This window comes from Prosopis cineraria, unplaced genomic scaffold (genome assembly GCF_029017545.1).
Source record: "Prosopis cineraria cultivar Desert tree isolate PC_DT_omini unplaced genomic scaffold, ASM2901754v1 PC3, whole genome shotgun sequence".
In the NCBI taxonomy this organism is placed as follows: Eukaryota; Viridiplantae; Streptophyta; class Magnoliopsida; order Fabales; family Fabaceae; genus Prosopis; species Prosopis cineraria.
The window spans coordinates 13,211,133-13,229,182 of record NW_026555334.1 but is presented as its reverse complement, the minus strand read 5'-3'; the positions used below and the strand labels follow the sequence as shown (position 1 = coordinate 13,229,182).

The 18,050-nt window shown below is 32.4% G+C and overlaps 3 protein-coding genes across 6 annotated transcripts; 1 reads left to right on the top strand and 2 right to left on the bottom strand.

The window, feature by feature from the left end:
- The first annotated feature begins 280 nt into the window (after positions 1–280).
- On the top strand, positions 281–2,576 carry LOC129304457 (30S ribosomal protein S5, chloroplastic). The gene is given in 3 exon segments (XM_054944128.1): positions 281–646; positions 649–1,060; positions 2,115–2,576. Coding segments are annotated over 3 exon segments (924 nt in total). The 5' UTR covers positions 281–384; the 3' UTR covers positions 2,365–2,576.
- Positions 2,577–2,810: 234 nt separating this feature from the next.
- Positions 2,811–10,183, bottom strand: LOC129304456 (transcriptional corepressor LEUNIG-like). Of its 3 annotated transcripts, none has more exons than XM_054944125.1 (15): positions 9,886–10,183; positions 9,658–9,755; positions 9,221–9,333; positions 8,909–9,141; positions 8,459–8,507; positions 8,301–8,367; positions 7,817–7,917; positions 7,528–7,716; positions 6,866–7,004; positions 6,483–6,592; positions 6,241–6,390; positions 5,646–5,801; positions 4,596–4,712; positions 4,299–4,499; positions 2,811–3,205 (listed from the first exon to the last, which is right to left on the bottom strand). In XM_054944125.1, exons 1-15 carry the CDS (start codon positions 9,918–9,920, stop codon positions 3,059–3,061), a joined length of 1,905 nt encoding a protein of 634 aa, XP_054800100.1. In that variant the 5' UTR covers positions 9,921–10,183; the 3' UTR covers positions 2,811–3,058. The 3 variants fall into 3 exon arrangements, with proteins under 3 accessions (XP_054800100.1, XP_054800102.1, XP_054800101.1); XM_054944127.1 differs by having other exon boundaries at positions 7,868–7,917; XM_054944126.1 differs by having other exon boundaries at positions 9,224–9,333.
- Positions 10,184–14,408: 4,225 nt separating this feature from the next.
- LOC129306671 (uncharacterized) lies at positions 14,409–17,256 on the bottom strand. Of its 2 annotated transcripts, XR_008592243.1 has the most exons (4): positions 16,566–17,256; positions 16,278–16,435; positions 14,554–14,875; positions 14,409–14,465 (listed from the first exon to the last, which is right to left on the bottom strand). XR_008592243.1 is itself a non-coding variant. In XM_054947376.1 (3 exons), exons 1-3 carry the CDS (start codon positions 16,644–16,646, stop codon positions 14,776–14,778), a joined length of 339 nt encoding a protein of 112 aa, XP_054803351.1. In that variant the 5' UTR covers positions 16,647–17,256; the 3' UTR covers positions 14,409–14,775. The 2 variants fall into 2 exon arrangements, 1 of the variants encoding a protein (XP_054803351.1); XM_054947376.1 differs by having other exon boundaries at positions 14,409–14,875.
- Between the last annotated feature and the right edge of the window lie 794 nt (positions 17,257–18,050).

Sequence of the window (18,050 nt, the reverse complement as noted above, 5' to 3'; positions counted from 1 at the left end):
TAAAGTTAACAACGTTATGTTAAAGTTAACGATTTGATCACTTTTATGCCCATTCATATAACATTATGAGTATTTTTATTATTTTTTTATTTTAAAATACTGAGTGTTTGATTGATCACTTTATAAGTATTTTTATTTTTTTATCATATTTTTTAACATGTAATCCGTTCAAAAAAGTACTGCACGGTTTAACTGAGTGAGTAATAATTATTCTGAAATTCGATGGGACTTCTTGATAAATCCGCGAATGCAATTGAAAGGGGCAACCGACAAAAAAAGCGTCACCAAGCTGGTGAGCTACTAGAGCTGGTTCATCGTCAAGGCTTGCAGATAAGCCTCCCCTTTGAAATAACCCAAATCCTCTCCATTTCTGAGTCTCCTTCCATGGCTGCATCTTCTGCGGCGCTCAATTCCCTCTCCTCTCTCTCCCTAACCTCTTCTTCTCGCTTCTCTATCCTCCCCACCTCCAAATTCACCTTCTCTCTCCTCCCCAAAACCCCATGCCCATTTCTCTCTACCTCCTCATCCCCCATTTTCCCCAAACCCAAATCCAAGTCCTCTGATGATGTCGACACCTCCTTCTTTGACAATGTAAGACCCGAAGAAGACGTTGCTTTCAACCCCCCGGAACCTCCCGAAGGCTTCATCCCCCTCCTCCCGTCGACGACGGTCCCGTCGAGACCGAAGAGGAAATAGCCTCCGCTTATGAGGAGCTGTATGGGCCTGCATACAGTGGTGTCTCTGTTCTCGGCAACGATGTGTATGTAATGGACTCTAAGATGAAAAAAGACACTGGATTTGGCTCCAAGGGGAAAAAAGAGAAGGTTAAGGATGGATTTGAAGAAAGGGTAGTGCAGGTCAGAAGGGTGACCAAAGTTGTAAAAGGAGGGAAGCAGTTGCACTTCAGGGCAATTGTGGTTGTGGGCGACAAGAAAGGCCAAGTGGGTGTGGGAGTTGGCAAAGCAAAGGAGGTTATAGGAGCAGTTCAGAAATCTGCTGTCAATGCAAGGCGGAATATCATTACAGTGCCTATGACTAAGTACCTCACTTTCCCTCATAGGTACGGTTGATTAATTTTCCTCCATTCTTGTCCTTCTTAAACACCTTGATTTGTATGGTGTTAGAGGCTTACAATGGCTATCTTTGAATAATGATGATTGATTTTGTATAATCACTGATTAGTATAAGTATATGTAAACTCGATTATCTCCAAGGTGTGCTCGAAAGACTATGGCAAAGTGCTCTGTTTTTGTAAAATGCTTGCTGAATTTTAAAATGAGTGCGCCGAACTTTGGGAATACTTGACCTCACCATGTCTGTATGCTGGAATTTCTGTATGGACAATTTGATTAAGTTTGTTCAGTAAATGCGAGTAATTCTGGCGTGAAGTGGAGCGTAGAGATTGCTGTCTCAGCCAGCCAGACTAAAAATGAGCTCCCAAACTTGTTTAAATGTCATAGTTGCTCTCATGCAAGCTGAATAATTGGCCAGTAACCGTCATATAGTTTCCACATATTGTAATGGATGGACATATATCTCACTCTTTTGCATTTTAAGAAAATTTGTTTCATGTTTTGTCAGGAAGAAAGTGTTCCATCTTATTAGGATATGATACTAAAAGCAACAATTTGAAGGAGATTAGGTACATTCAGTTGCATAAAGCTGAAATTTAAATGGTTCCAGCTGAGGCTGACATAGGAAAGACACGTCCAAACCTGCTAAAATTCTGGGTGCCTAATTGTAACTGGGCAAAAATTTGAAAAATGGTGGTCTTATGAGGGTGGCTTATTTCATGCTTCCGGATTGTTCTGTATAAAGCTAAAGTTTACTTTTCATAACTCATCCTCATGTCTGAATTTCTGCTTGAATCTATGTGTATAGAAGCTTATTGGGTTCCTTAGTCGATCTTAGCAACCATTTGGCAGTCTACGGAAAAATGGATAGTTGTGAATAGTAGCTCTGTATAAGCATATAGTTTGATACCATGAGTTATAAAGCTTATTAATGACTATGACATTCAGTGATCAGGTTGTTTGACTTCTCGTTCTAGGAAGCTAGCATATTATGTGTGTAGTTGCCTCTTGTAATTTGAACAAGTAAAATGCTTTTTTCAGATCTGAGGGAGACTATGGAGCTGCAAAGGTGATGCTTAGACCTGCTTCACCTGGTACTGGAGTTATTGCAGGTGGGTCTGTGAGAATTGTTCTAGAAATGGCAGGTGTTGAGAATGCTTTGGGAAAGCAACTAGGGAGCAATAATGCCCTCAACAATGCCAGAGCAACAGTTGTTGCTGTGCAGAAAATGAGGCAGTTCCGCCAAGTTGCTGAGGAGAGAGGTATCCCAATGGAAGAACTATGGAAGTAATCGAATTCATGAAGTTGCCATTCTATGTGATTTTTATTACATCCATCTGTGATATAGAAAGTGGAAAATTGAACCTTTTTTTGTTGTGAAGTTCTCTAGGATTAATTGTTTTATGGAGAAAAGAAAAAGAAAGCTACTTGTTCAACTTGTATGAAAATTCGAGCTATTTCATGATTGCCTTCTGGCGTATTTAAGAATTCACTTCTGCATCACCTGAATTTGTTCGCCTATTCCCTGATGGGTCGTCCTCAAACATTCGATGCTTGTTAGAATTGTAAAAACTACACATAGGATATGGAGTGGTACTTCATCAATTTTCACCAGAAATATATGTTCTTTGATACCTGAAGAATTGCATCTGAGGGTTATTTTTCACCTTTAAGCAGACACACAAATTTCTTGAAATTTTAGGGTTTTTTTTTTTTTTTTTTAAAGGAGGGTTGGGGTTGGTCTGGGAATCACAAAACTTCCTTGAGAACAAGGTCAAGCCCATCCATTTAATTTATGGGTTGGCATCAGTACAAAAATCCCATATACTTTTCTCTATTATGTTGCAAGTAATATGCCCTTTTTTATATGCGATGTCCCCAAAGGGATCTTCAACGAATTCTAAGATATGCAGGAGGAAATTAATTCCTACTTTACCTTACCTGAAGGCTTAAAGTTTCGCAAATTGACACATTGTACAGAGAACTTATTTCCAAAGTTTCACAGTATGATCATGGCTAGCAGAGGCAACCATCTGATTTTCAGGTGAAGCTCCTAGTCCCGCGATTACTTCTTTGTGAGCAGGATGAGTCCATATTTTGCAGCCCTCGGTTGGAATCCAAAACTCCAGGGACTGCAGTAATACGTAAAAAATGTCTCATCAGAAGGTATTCCATTTCTGCATAAAGAATTTTTTCGGAGGAAATGCATTTTCTTATTCTCAAAGTGGTACAGGTCTAGGATCATTTTATTCATCTTATTTCTAAGCAGTGTAATATGTGTAAGTTTGACTCAGCTCATCAATCTCCCATCAGGTAAAAACAAAACAAACAAAGCAAATATTAGATAAATTGGCTTATTGGCTGAAAAATTTTTGTACTTAGAAAATATGGATCAAATTTTAAAAAATTTGAGAATATGACTGGTTCACATTAGTATATAAAAAGTTTATCAATGAAAATTTAAAAATTTATAAGAGATTTATCGTTAATATACAGTGGCATATTATTAACAAATATAATAAATCGGTCATAATAAAAAATATACTAAATGTTAGATTGTTTGTTTGATTTAATTTTATAATATGAGTTATATCTATAAAAGTCCCATGTTCTAGAAACCAAATAGAAAACTATGATAAAAAGCACAGACCAAAGAGATGAAGGATATCTTTCAACGATTACATTTCCTTGTTCTTTTAATATAAACAAAGCCAAGCTAGATTACTATGCCATCATGATCTTCTGCCACAGAAGCCATATAATCAATCCCAAGTCAACATTGGATATTTCAACATATATTTTAGAATCTCAGGCTCTGCTATCAAAATAAGCAGTTTAAAACTCATTTTGCTCACCCGGAAATCATTGTTTGGTTCATGATTCCCTTTTTTTTTTTCTTTTTAAACAACGTTTATAGATTCCATTGACTTTAAAAGATATATTATCTGAAAATAAACACACACACACAAGGGGGGAAAAAAACCAATGTAAGCATAATAACATAAAGTGTGGCCGAGAATTTTTCTGATGACAGATTAAGGACCATAATTTATACTACATCCATTTATTGCGTAACACATTTAAACATTCAGAATGTTTATGCTCCAGAGGAGTAAAAATTCTCGGACAAACAAAAGGAAGGATACAATCAGCGTAACCTTATTAGCTAAATGTAGGGGCAAACCTAATATCAATCACATAATGATAAAGGATTGCAGTGTTTACCTGATTGCAGCCAATGATTAAGAGGTTATAATATACAGGATGAAATATGCACGATTGAAACTTGTTCCCATTTGAATGCAATACTTGTATGCATTTTCCATCAGACGTGACGGACCACACACGTGCGCTATCTTCACTTACAGAAGCAAGATAGTTTCCTGTTACGTCCCAACAAATGGAAATAACATCTTTAACATGTCCCTAGAAGGAAATATGCAGTCAGTCATATGATTGAGTTGCAAAACGTGCGAAAATTATGTCTAAGGAAATGTGATAAAATATAAAAGGCGAGCTTGCCTTCAGCTTGTGTATGAGTTTGTCACCCTCGAGGTCAATTACATTAATAATATTTCCTGCAGCAGCAGCCAAAAAGTTGGCAATTCGAGGCTGGAATCTGACTTGTTTACTACCACCCTGCAGTTCATCATGATAAACAATTGATAAATGTGACTTCCTGCTATTATTATGCGTGATACGGTTGTCTAAACAGATGAATGAAATCTGACGTTCTCAAGAAAGAATTTCACAACTCAGCTATCGTTTTACTGTTCAGGCCCATGCTAAATTGCTCAGGAAACCAGGACATTTCTTGAGATATTTTCATCTTATGGTTAGTTTTAAAGAAAGGGTTAGCTATGAAAAGCAGGCTACAAAAAAAAAAGGAATCACAACTAATGATGCTTGTTGCTTTTGCAATCAACACGAGAAAAATATAGCTCTATTATTTGATTGTTGCTTTTGTCAAGATATTTAGAAAGATGTTCTCATGAGGTCTAGAATTTATAGCAGCCCTTATTGTTGGACTAGAGAGTGCTGGTTCAGATAAGTGGGAACGGGAAGAGTCTTCTGGCAGGGATCAGAAGAGTGGTACTTTCAGCAACTATCTACAGGATTTGGCGAGAGAGAAATAATACTATTTTTCAATAATTTGTTGTAAATAACTAGAGATTCAAAAGAAGATTAATTTATAATCTGAATTATAGATTAGCTAGCAGACATTCACAAAATCAATTGTACTTTAAATTACTATAATTAGTCATGCTCTCTTAGGTTGTTTGCAGGAGTGTTTGTGCATACCAGCTTATCTCTTCGGCAATAGAATCTTATTAACCAAAAAAAATTTATTAAAATTGCTAATAGGATTTAAGGCGCGATTTCTTCGTTAAATTCTGGTTATCATAAAATAAAGTAAAAAAATCATTTAGAAGTTCGGCAAAGTGAACTTCTTGAGTAAAACCTATCAAGGTCTAGCACTAATCAAGACATTTGCAGAGACTCGCAAATATAATAGTCAGTAAAAGCAACATGTGCATAAAAATAACCTAATTTCAGATTGAGAAAACCAACCTTATTTATCCGCACACAAACGCCTTGGGTGACATTCCATAATCGCATTATGCCATTGCTATCGCTTGAGCAAAGAAGGTCCACCTTTCTTGGGTGGAAGTCCAATGACATTACTTGTTCAGCATGCCCAGGAAGCTCAAACAATGATTTATTTGGCTATAAAATAAAACAGAAACATTAATCATATTGTCCAATTCTAAAATGATCTCACGCATTAAGTCAGCTGTTATATTGGTTCATATCAGTAAAATGCATGACTTGGAAAATTCATTTCTGAAGTCACAGAACAAAATGCTTAAGCAGAGAAAAACAAAACATAATCAAATATTCCAAAACTTAGACAACAACAGCAACAACAAACGACAGATATATAGTCAAAAAAGAGTTTTCATTGAAGTGTCCATAAGGTCAAATGCAGAGGAAAGAGAACGTGACAGGGGGGGACACAAGAAAACAGGGAAAGAGAAAGATACTTAAAACAGAACAAGAGGGGAAAGGAGGTAAAGTTCATCAATATTTTTAAAGAACATGAAATACTTATAGCGTGTGCGGAGAAAATACAACCAAGAGAACAAAGTGATATGTAACAGCTTACTTTGGCTGCATCCCATACTTTTACAGTTTTATCAGCAGAAGATGTTGCAAATATGGTTGAGCCTGGTCTGAACCGAATATCAGTAATGAGAAGCGAATGGGCATCTGAAGTACTAACACAATCAAAAGTTTCCATATTCCAAACGAAAACCTGTCATCAAAATTACAATCAGTTATGAACACACAACCAAGTCATAGACAATGGTTCAGAACTTATTAGCTAAACTGATTGAATCAAACTACCTTCTTCTCATGTCCAGCACTTGCTAAAACCTTCCCATCAGATGAAAAATGGCAGGATAAAACTTCGCTTTTGCTTGAGTGAAGACAACCAACCTCTTCAAATGAAAAACCTACCAGATTGAAAAAATGTGACAGGATAAACATTTATTCAAAATCATTACAACTTTTAACATTCAAGATTTCACCGCTCAAACATCAAATCAAAAAAAGAAAGCAAAGACAGCAACAGAATAATCTACAATTAGCACTAATAATTTGAATATGTATTTTTTGTGTTATATCCGTACCCTGAAAGCTCAATAGAAAAATAAAAAACAATTATCTCAGCACAACATTCAAAAAAATATATCAACAGTTATATCATACGTATATAGATATACTACCTTCCCTCATATCACATGCCGCAAAAATAAGTTTCAGATTCCTGGAAGGTCCAGATCTTTGATCAGCATGTTCATTCTCATCAGACAAAGGCACAATGTTTTTATCCACAGGTCTACCAACTGCTGCATTTATACAGTCCTATCATTTGTAAAACATGGAAAGAAGAATTATTAGAAGATAGCAATCCAATTAGAGTGTACACTTGTAATATCAGAATTTCAGCAACAATGGAAAATTGGCAATGCCTTTGGAGGTATTCATTGTGTAAAAATGGATTAAGTAACTCCTAAATTTTAATTTCAATTTCTTGTGCTCAAAATTTGGTTTACCATTCATGGTTATATCAAAACAAACAGAAAACTGAAGCTAGTTGATTTACCCTTATTTGATTATTATTCTTTAAAAGATGTCAAAAATGTCATTGTGTTTCCTCCCCCTTTACTAAGGAATTGAATCTTACGAGTTCGAACTAGCATCCAAAATTTGTTGTCAAGGAGGAAGGACTATGAATTACCCTCAAGTTCATGCTATTTCATGTCATTACAAGATTTTATCCCCACTTACATCACAATGGCAAATCATTTTTCAGAAGCCAATAAAAGAGGGAGATGCCTTCAGAAATATTGACCAATGAATATTTAAAGTCAATGATCCCTCTAACCTGCCTATCTTTGCATATTTCAGTTTCTACGAGGGGAATCCTTGGATCTTGGCTGTTGCATACGGAAGAGTTTTCAAGACATATGGATGCCTGAATCTTAGGTGTACATGCAAGTGCTTTCTGATTTTGTGTATCTAGCCCCTGAAATTGTTGCTGATAGTTTGGTGCTTGCAAAAGTGAAGTTAGTACCTGATCCAGTAGTCCCATACACGGGAGCTTTGGTCAACAATGAGATGATGCTAAATATGAACTTATACATTTCAAGAAACTGCTAAAAAAAAATTAATTCATTATGGGATTCTTCTTCAAACGGTTCCACAGTATATAGTCCAGCACCTACATTTAAAGGATATCCATTTAGCGGCACCAGATTGAGACCTTCAGTAGTTCCTGAAAAGATAATTAACCATTATTCCCATACTAATGTAAGATAATCCGTTGAAGGGGAAAAAGAAGCAAATTGGAGAAAAGGACTTCTGTACAAATACAGGAGTGTCTCTTCCAAAGAAGAAGCAAACTATCAATGAGGCATGCAGTAGAATATCATTATTTCTATCTTTCTAAACATATAAAGCAAGGTTTTTTTCTTCTCCCAAGAAGGGGGAGTAAATAAAGTTTAATATGTTTTCTGAACCCAGGTGCAAATCTGAAAAATTAGACTATGAAGAAGATGAGTTTTGCCAAGCACCGAGTCTCTCCAGACTCTGTGGTAAAAGGGGGAAATGCAATTCAAGAAAGACTTGTTTTGTGAGGTTCAGTTGAAGGCCAAATACCTCTTTGTACTTTACCCAGGGAGTCCATGGGTATATTGCCTCCTTGCTGAATGCCAATTCCACTATCCTGCAAGCATCAATAAATTAAATTCATTATGCAAAGTACTATTGTCGTGATATTTATTATGCTATCGCAATGCTGGTCAACTGAATCATACCTTCAACAATGGATTATGGGCCTGAATTCCAATGTCTAGTTGTGGGTGGCTATCACAGTAAACAGAATATTAAGTCATAAGGCTAAAAACAATGAAGTGTCTTTAATCATCATTCAGTAAATTCAATATAACACTAACGACAATGAATATGTGCTCCCATAAATCTATAAAACAAAATGAATTCCAGATCAAAGGTTTGAAATTTTTTATCAGTAAAACCAACAATATAGGATGAAGTAGAACAGCTCTACTGCTAGTGTCACTGATGATCAAAAGAACCTCATGGAAGTTCTTCTTGTCACTTTCAAAGGTTATACTCTAAATTAACTTATGGGCTTGAAAGTCATGGAGTAACAGCATGAGTGGGGTAACGAGAAACCCAAAAGGAAGTAATTTTTTTTTTTTTTTTTTTTGGGGGGGGGGTGTTGAAGAAACGTGACTGTTCTTTACTCTTCCAGAAACTTCAGTCTCTTTGCACTGATAAGTTGTAAATTTGGATTAGAATCTCCGGCTAGATATCCAAGATACTCTCTCTCATATTTCGGTGGTAACGCAAAGGTAGCCGGTTGCTCCATCATCTTGTTAATAGCGGGGTCAAGTTGAAGCAGCTGAGTTCTCTGCTTAGATAGCTGAGGGATTCTAGGAGGGAGATTTCTTCTTCCATTACTAGTATTCTGAAGTGCCTGAAAATTGAAATGTATGATTAGGACGTGCCATCTTGCAACTCAAGTTATGAACATCCGACAATGTACATAAAGTTACCACATTGCTAGAGGCTTCTGGCCCAATCTCCTGATGCTTCAGATGCCTAGAGGCATATATGTCATAGAACACAGACCACCATTCATGCAAGAATCCTTCTCGAGACTGAATCACTGAGCACAAAATTTTATGTTTATATCCATATAAACAATTTACGGCAAAAATTCCAAACCAGCTTAGCTGAAAATAAGTACTAGGCTCTCCGGAACGCAATGTATTTTTAACAGGGCAAGTCCGTGAATCGGTAAAATATGCCAAGAAGAATATTTGAAAGAAAAAACAAGGAAAGGAATTACTCCATCCGGACATATCAGATATCTCCTTAGCTTTGCAAGTTCTTTAATACAGAAGCAGAACAAAACCAACCAGAAAACCCCAGAATGTGAGTGCCGGTGTGTCTGTGTAACGTTGGGGCGAAGGAGAGAAGGCACACATACCAACAGGAGCATTCATAACATCCGACTCCGTTTGGAAAATTTCAGCGGTCTTATCCATTCCCCTTCTCTTCATATAATCCAGAATGTATAGTTGAAGCCTATAAAACGAAATCAGGCGCAACTTAAAATTAAGCAATTTGAACATAAGAACACAGAGAGCAGAGTCAGAGAGGAATAACCCATGAAAGCAAGTAAACGAAACGGCCTTATTTGAAGAAAGATACCCACATTTTGTCGGGGTCCCAATGAAGAGTGGAGGCCATGATCAGCAACCAGAGCAGGAAACGAAGAGCAGAGAAGCAATTGGTAGCTTGAAGAAGAACGAACGGTATCGGGAGAATCAGAAAAGGAAGTCGAATGGGGATTTTGAGATGAAACGTAAGAACTAAGAAGAAAGGAGAGCGAGAGTGAGCCAAGCGGCAAGTGACAGTGCCATGCAAAAGAATGCCTACATAAAGGGAACGAGCAAACAAAATCGGTTTAAGAAATTAAGAGAGGGGGAGAGAGAGAGATTGCAGAACAATAAATTGGCGTCTGCGCCGTTTGTGTGCAAACACTCACAATCAGAATCAAGATAATTAAATTAAAAGTTGATGATTTTTAGATAACCAATGTCTAGCCGAACCAATGGTTTCCGATTCATATTTTCTTTTTTCAGCCAATCATTTTTGTTCGATGTTGTTAATACCCCTATTTGGTATAAATTTACTTTTTAAAACGTCGGCCAAAAAAATTATTTTTTAAACACTCCACGACATTCACATGATATATATATATATATATATATAATATAAAACATTGGGATAATATAATATTTTTTTAACCTTCTTTATAAGTGATTTTCTCCAACATTATTAATGCCAATATAAAAAAAATGTAAAAAATAAAAGTGTATAAAATCTTAAATATACATGATAAATTTTAAAGTAATATTATTTTTTTCGTAAAGAGTAACTTTTAAAATATTTTTAAATATTTTAAAAAAAGTCACACCATAACTTATGAATAGGACCAAATAAATTTTTTAAAATGTAACTTATAAATGAGATCAGAGAAAACATAATTTTTTAAATTTTCTTTTAATTATCAATTTAATTCTTAAATTTGATTTGGTATAATGCAACTCAATTTTTGCATATTATTGAATTAAAAAATTATAGAAATTTAATTGTATCCCATAAAAAAATTATAAGAATTAAATTATCCTGAATTAAAAATTATAGTATATAAAAATTTAAATTTATATAAGCTTTTTCGTTGACACTCGGTTGGCTTGTAATGCTTCTTCAGAACGCAGATCCGTACGGTTAAGAGTGTACGGCATGAGCGCCATGTGTCTTTTGATTCTCATACTTTTGGCAGAAAGATTAAAAAAAAAAATTCAATCTCGTGTTAGCGTCCGTATGTACTATATAATATAAAAAATAAAAAATTGCATGCTATGAGTAGGACCATTTGACTAATTGACTAATGTTTGATTACCATGTCAGGACATCAGGTTATGTAAATTTATTAATTTTTTATTTCAAGAGTTTAATGATATTAATAACTGATTTTTTATTTTATTGGCAAATAAATATGCAAAAGCAAATGATTTAAATGTGAAAACTTGCTTAGTGAAGACTAAATTTTCCATGCAGTTAATTTCTTTGAAAGTACATTTCTCAAAATGTTTGCTTCCCCGGATATTTATAGTTGATTAATATTATGGATAAATATAAACTACCTTTTATATAAATATATTTTATTTGTAGGGTGAAAATGCAATTTTTGTTTCAAGAGCATGTTCTTCAATGAGTAATGTGTACTATTTCAAAACCAATGCAATATTACCAAATTTTAACAAAGACCCAGCTTTGATTTTAGCATAGGTTTACAAACTTTTTTTGAGTAACAAATGTGTAGCAGTCCAGTCATGTTTTATGTAGATAGACTTCTTTAAATTAAATTACTATATATATAAAAAGTAAGATTTAAATTCCCCATCACTTATTTAAATTATGAAAACTTTTATCACTCACATCCACTTTAATTATATATAATGTTTCATAACTTTTTAAAGAGAATTAAATTCAGAATTCAAATGAAAAACGTTTGGAAAAACTGGAAGCATCATTTAGAAGGGCCTTGCTGTGGTAAAGCAAGGGGTTTTAATCACGAGTTATAGTTGCTTAATGAGTTATAGATGTTAGAGGAAAAATGCTTACAAAAATACTTTATTTTTTAAACTTATGAGCAAAAATGTTTTCAAAAAAGTTTAAGATGTTAGACGTCTTGAAAAAAGAAATTAGAATATTTTTCCATTTAACCCTATGCAAAATGATTTTGTAGCTTGATAACATGCAAGTTTCTGTAAGTATGAGGTTTTGGGTCAATCATATACCTAAATTAACTTTAGGTTGTTAATGCTTGCCTCTTTAATTCAATTTAAAAAAAAAAAAGACTTGGTTAATCTAAGCTAATGTAAACTAGATACTAAGTTTCATACTAGAGTTATATTTTTTTATAGTATTATACTTTTTTTTTATAAAATGCATATTATTTTGTCATTGCAAGAGAATAAATTGAATTAAACGAAAGGGTGTTTTTATAAAACTATAAGAAAATATTGGAACATTGATGACAAATATTTAACTATACTAATTTTCTTAAGCCCTGCCTATTTCAATTTTTAGGAATAAATCATTTTTTTAAAAAATATATTTTATGAGATTTTATAAGGTTTGTTTAAACTTTTAAAAATAATCAGAATATAAGAAAAATAAATTTCTAATTATTTCGATAAATTATTTTAAGTAATATTTGAAAATAATCAATAGATGATAGAGAATATTAAAAATGTGTAGAAATACACGAAAAAGATCATAAAATTATAAAATAATTAATAATAAATTATTTTTATAAAACATAAATCTATTAAGATACTATAAAATTTATTGTAAACAAATATAAAATAATATGTACTTTTTATAAAATCTCTACAAAATAAATCTCTGTTTATAAAATTTTTAAACTATTTAAAACTTATTTATATTTTATTCTTAAACAAATTGGTAATATTTGTAAATTAATTGATTGACTCACATATTTAAAATCTGAGGGAGTGGCATTTTTATTTTTTAAGAAAAATGAGCTTTGCAGGAGGGAAAAAAATCAAGTAATGAATCTCTTAAGTGCATTAATTGCAGAGTTGAAATCAAGCTTACATTAATGACAAACCTTAGGAATTGGTTTCACAGGGAAGACGCACAACGAAACGCCAAACAGGAACCTCGACTAACACAATAATCGAAACTGAATGTTTTTAATACGGGAGTACTAGTATTACTGTTTGAAATTAATCCTAACAAACTTCTTTTTCTTTGAATGAAAACAACTAGTATTATTCGATATTATTGAATAATTCAAATCTAAGTTACTCCACTGTTTTCCAATATAGGAAAATTTCAACCATCTCTCACGGTTTTAAAAAAAATTAGGTAAGAATATTGGAAAATTATATTTGAAATTAAAATGTTTGAACTAAAATACCTTAAAATCAATATTTTCTTTTTCTCTCTAATTTAATAATGCTAACAAGACAATTTGAAAAAAAAATGTAATTAATGTTTCTTAAAATTTGTATTTTTGCTTATAGTAGGAAATAAAGAAACATAGGATAGTTTTTCTTATACTTCCACCAATCCAAAATATAAGGAATTTAAAAAAAAAAAATCTGCACACTGATAAACTCCTTATTCTCATAAAAATATACATTGTTTTCCTTTTTGACCTTTAGTTTAATTATCAATACACTTCATGATAAGTAAGAAATAACTTTGTACAAAAATCTACGATGATAAATACAAAAGATAATATGATTTTTGTATTTTTACATATATTAGAATGCTTATATTTTAAACCAAGATTAATTAAGAGAAGTTCAGTTTAAAAAAAACAAAACGAAGGTTGTACAATTTATGGTGTGAATCTGCAAGAGAAAATATTAGAATCAAAGGGATGGGAATCAAAGGAAGAATCCAATAATTAGAATACAAATATGTTCAAGCTATGTTCTCCAATTTATTAATGGTATGTTTAGAATGGAGATTTGAATTTGGATTAAATTTTTTATTTGAATAAACAAACTTTTTTCAAATCCAAATTCATTTCTTATTACATATTTTTTATAATTTCAAATTCTTCATATAATCTAATCATTTAAAATTTCAATCACTTTAATCACTTTGTTCTCTTCATATTTTTATTATTGATGTCTTTATAGTTTTTGTATCTTTTTTTTATCTCCCATCAATTGAAAAATAAAGATAAACTTATCACTTTTAATTTTTTATTTTCGTTTGAAATCTCAACACATTTCTTTTCTTCATTTAATTTTTTTTAAATAACCTAAACATATTTTGAGTACATAAATTCTAAATATAAGATTTAAAATGTAAAATTTTAAATATAAAATTTAAATCCAAATCTACAAATCTAAATGCCTCCTAAAGGATTTCTTAATGTAGTTCCGCTGCAGCACATATCTGTTTTTGTGACTTGTCAAGCTCAATGGGCTAAGCTCAACTAATTAAAAAAAAAAAAAAAAGGGAGACTTATATACAAATCTCACTCAGCATAATTAATTACTCCCATGTCTATTGAAAACTAAGTTAAAAAGAATGACAACATATGATGTGGAAGTAATTCTCCCAAAAAGATACTCTCTCTTTCTCTCTCCCAAAAAATATATATAAACACATGTTTGATCATTCTGTGAAGAGAATTTTTTTATTAAAATCTGATGAAGAGTGTTCATCGTGGTTCCCCTGTGAAGAAAACAGTCATGGATAAAGTTTGAGGATACAACGAATGTGAAAAGAAAAAAGAAATCCCAAGTAAAACAAGAAGGAAGACCTAGTTGATTGGGAGAGATTCAGATGCTGCTTCAGCTAGCTTGACTTTCTCATGCAATGCTGCTGCAAGATTTGCTGTCTGGTCAGTTCATTTCGTGAATTGAATCAATTCAGCAGAAACCCCTTCCCACGAACATGTCTCCATGAAATGCCCTTCAACTCATATAAGTCTTCCAACCTCCAAATATGACCTCTTTTCCATTGCAATATTATATGGAAACACTTATTTGTCCTTTCTGCTTGTTTCCAGATGATCACTTTGCGCCAAGCCCATCTCATGCATTTGGTGTTCAACAGAAACTAAACCAGTTTCTGCAAGAAACCTGCACGGAAAATGTATCAATCAACTTCGTCAAGACCATAATGATAAAAAGTGGATCTCTCTCTCTCTTTCCCCCCCCTCTCTCTCATACACAGACACCGATATATACACTTCACCAGTAAAAAGAAGTTCATCACATAGTATGACTTGCAACATACGTAGGTGCAGGTTTGGAGCTTGGGAATTGGAATGCATAAGCTGATGCGAAGGATAGGAAAACAGAAAGAAACAAGAAGAGAGAACAATAGAGAGGGAGGAAGGGAGGGACAGGATTTCTGAATGTACTCAAGAATTCATTAAGCATAGCCTTCGGAAATACAATAGAATCCCTTATATAGGTGTTTATTCTAAGTCAACTAATTCTAGTTAACCCAACGGCTAATTCACTTAACTAATTACAAATTACATATCATAAACATGACTGCATGTTAAGACCAGACAGCATTTGAAACTCATCAGGGGATGCAATTCAAGATTCAGATCTTCCAAGTCAATAAATTTCTCAAAATACTTGGTCGAGACTTAAAAAACAGTTAAATTTATAATAATCAACTATCAATTCCATGACAACTAAATGATAGCTTATGTTAAGTTAGCCCCCCAAACAGGTTTACTAAAAATATTTATGCTATTATTAACACAAAGATTGATCAGCAAAATCAAAATCAACAGCCATTACACTAATCCCAGGTTCATATGGATTAGTGCATTCTATTTCTGTACAAAAGTTTTAACTAGATGAATAAGAAACATCCACAGACAAATAAACTGTGGGAATGAAAATTAAGGTAGATGAAATTTAGCTGAGTCGAAATTTCAAACAGGATGGATATGACAACAAATGAGACCATCACGCTCCCTAATGTCCAGGTTCGTGCTTCATATGAATTTTTCATAATAAAGTAAGAAGCCTGAAACAAAATTTGCTATCATAATTTCAACATCTCTTATAAATGCATCACCAACCATGGCTATAGTTCTAGGAATCAGCCAAATTCACCAATAGCAAAGCACCATAATGGTATTTATCAAATTACTTTTCCCTTGGATATCCTGGCCTTCATACTATTCTCACTCCCCCACTCCACCAGCATAAGTGCATAAACAAATTACCACCAACAACATGTATGAATCTCAAAATATTTGAACAAGCCCAGCAGAAGTTATCAGTTCTATTTGTTTGTAATTGGCCTAATTTCAGACAATGCTAAAAGGTCCAAGCAGTATTCACCAATGTCTGGCAATCAAAGAGATAGCAATAGATGTGTTAAAAGAAAATGTAATTCAAGATGATGCATTTTTATAAGAGCTAAAATCCCAGGTTCAGTATATATCAGACACAACAAGGAGAATCATGTTCAAATAGATTTGTTGGTTTTCAGATAAGGATCAGAGAACCATACCAGCGAAGAAGTAAGAAGAGGGTAACGCAGATTAAAAACAGGAACGCAACATGAAGCACCAAGGACGAATCACTGGAAGAGAATGCTAAGCCCAGCATCACAACAAGACAAAGACCCAGCATTAAAAAAGTTGACTTTAATGCAATCCATGTAGGACCCTGAAGCAAGGATAGGGAAAACATCAAAAACCCCTCACAAATTCAAAAGAACAAACATAATCGGTATAACAAAGTTACAGACAGGCAAAAGAGTTGACTCATCATAACGAGGTCAAATGAAAGTACGAACGTTTACACCAGGAGCTAGAGCTCCAAGGAGAACTGCTTTCGCGGACGAAACATCCACAGTATCTGATTCTGCACTGCCCATCTAGCAAAACATAGATCGGGAATTGCGAGCACTCACCAGACAAAGACTCCGGAGACGGAATGGGGTTTCCGTTTCTTTTTCTTTTGTTTTTTTTTTTAAACAAGTTTTTTTCAAAGGAAAAAAAAATCATTTTTATCGTTGCTTTAAAAATCTTTTAAGGATATGTTTTTTTATTTTTTGTTTTTTAACCTTGGTGCAGGCTCTAGAGCTTATGGGTGATAAGTAATAGGCCACAAGGTACATGGCTGCAGCAATGGCCCATGAAATCGGAAAATTATAAGGTTTACGCCATTCGCCAGAGAATTTTTCATTCATTGATTGATTTATCCATTAAGATTTTATGACAGGAAAAAAACGTTTTATTTTTCATCAAATATGTTGTTATCTCAATCAGTTATTCTTTCATGTTAACAGCGGGAAAGAATTTATGGGCAGATTTTTTTTTTATGTAGACTTAAGAGCCGTTTATTTAAGATTAAAAAGTAAATAATTTTTAAAAAAAATTAATCATTCAGTCATATAATTTTAACTCAGTAGTAATTCAGTTATTAATGTTTTAACTCGATTGTAATGCATTCCATGAATTTTATTTCTTATAATTTAGTTTCCACAATTTCAATCATTTAAATATTAGTCTCTATATTTTAAAAAATAAAATTATAAAAATTAAAAATATTTTAAAATTTAATAGTTATAACATTTATAATAATTATAAACATTATAAGGGTTTAACAATTAAAAATATTAGTAATAAATTTTAACATAATTTTAATCTTCATAATTTTATTACTAATATCATAAATATTAAAATTTAAAAATATATAATTTTAATATTTTAATCTTTAAATATTATAAATATTATAAGTTGAAAATATTTTTAATCTTTATAATTTTATTTCTTAAAATATAGTTATTAATATTTCAATAGTTAAAACTATAGAACTAAATTATAAGAAATAAAGTTTAGAAACTAAATTATAATTAAGTTAAAACTATAAGGAATGAATTAAAATAAATTAAAATTTAAAAATTAAGTTGTAATTTGGTCAAAACTATAGGAGCCAAAAGATTAATTTTTCCTAATTTTTATATAGTTTAAATATTTCATAAAAAAATTATTTTGTACAATTTTTATTAAAAAAACAGATATTATGTTATCGTCAATTAAAATAATAAAAATTAATTATTATTATTTATTATGTGTTTTAGATTTCATGAATATCTATCTATTAAAATAATTTATTATTTAATTATTTTAAAATTTTGTAATATCTTCGTGTATCTCTACATTTTTATAAATATATTTATACAATTTTATAAAATATATTTTTTTTTTACAAAAAGTAATTTTTTCATGAAAGGACTTAAATAAACATGCGCCTAATAATTAATATATTTTCCATC

Coding starts and splice junctions, on each gene's coding strand:
- LOC129304456 (XM_054944125.1), bottom strand. CDS start 9,920: ATGGCCTCCACTCTTCATTGGGACCCCGACAAAAT. Junction 7,918..8,300: donor CCTGGGTAAAGTACAAAGAG/GTATTTGGCCTT, acceptor TTATCTTTTCAG/GAACTACTGAAGGTCTCAAT. Junction 7,005..7,527: donor AAATATGCAAAGATAGGCAG/GTTAGAGGGATC, acceptor TACAAATGATAG/GACTGTATAAATGCAGCAGT.
- LOC129306671 (XM_054947376.1), bottom strand. CDS start 16,646: ATGGGCAGTGCAGAATCAGATACTGTGGATGTTTCGTCCGCGAAAGCA. Junction 16,436..16,565: donor CTCTAGCTCCTGGTGTAAAC/GTTCGTACTTTC, acceptor TCCTTGCTTCAG/GGTCCTACATGGATTGCATT. Junction 14,876..16,277: donor CTCTTCTTACTTCTTCGCTG/GTATGGTTCTCT, acceptor TTTTCCGTGCAG/GTTTCTTGCAGAAACTGGTT.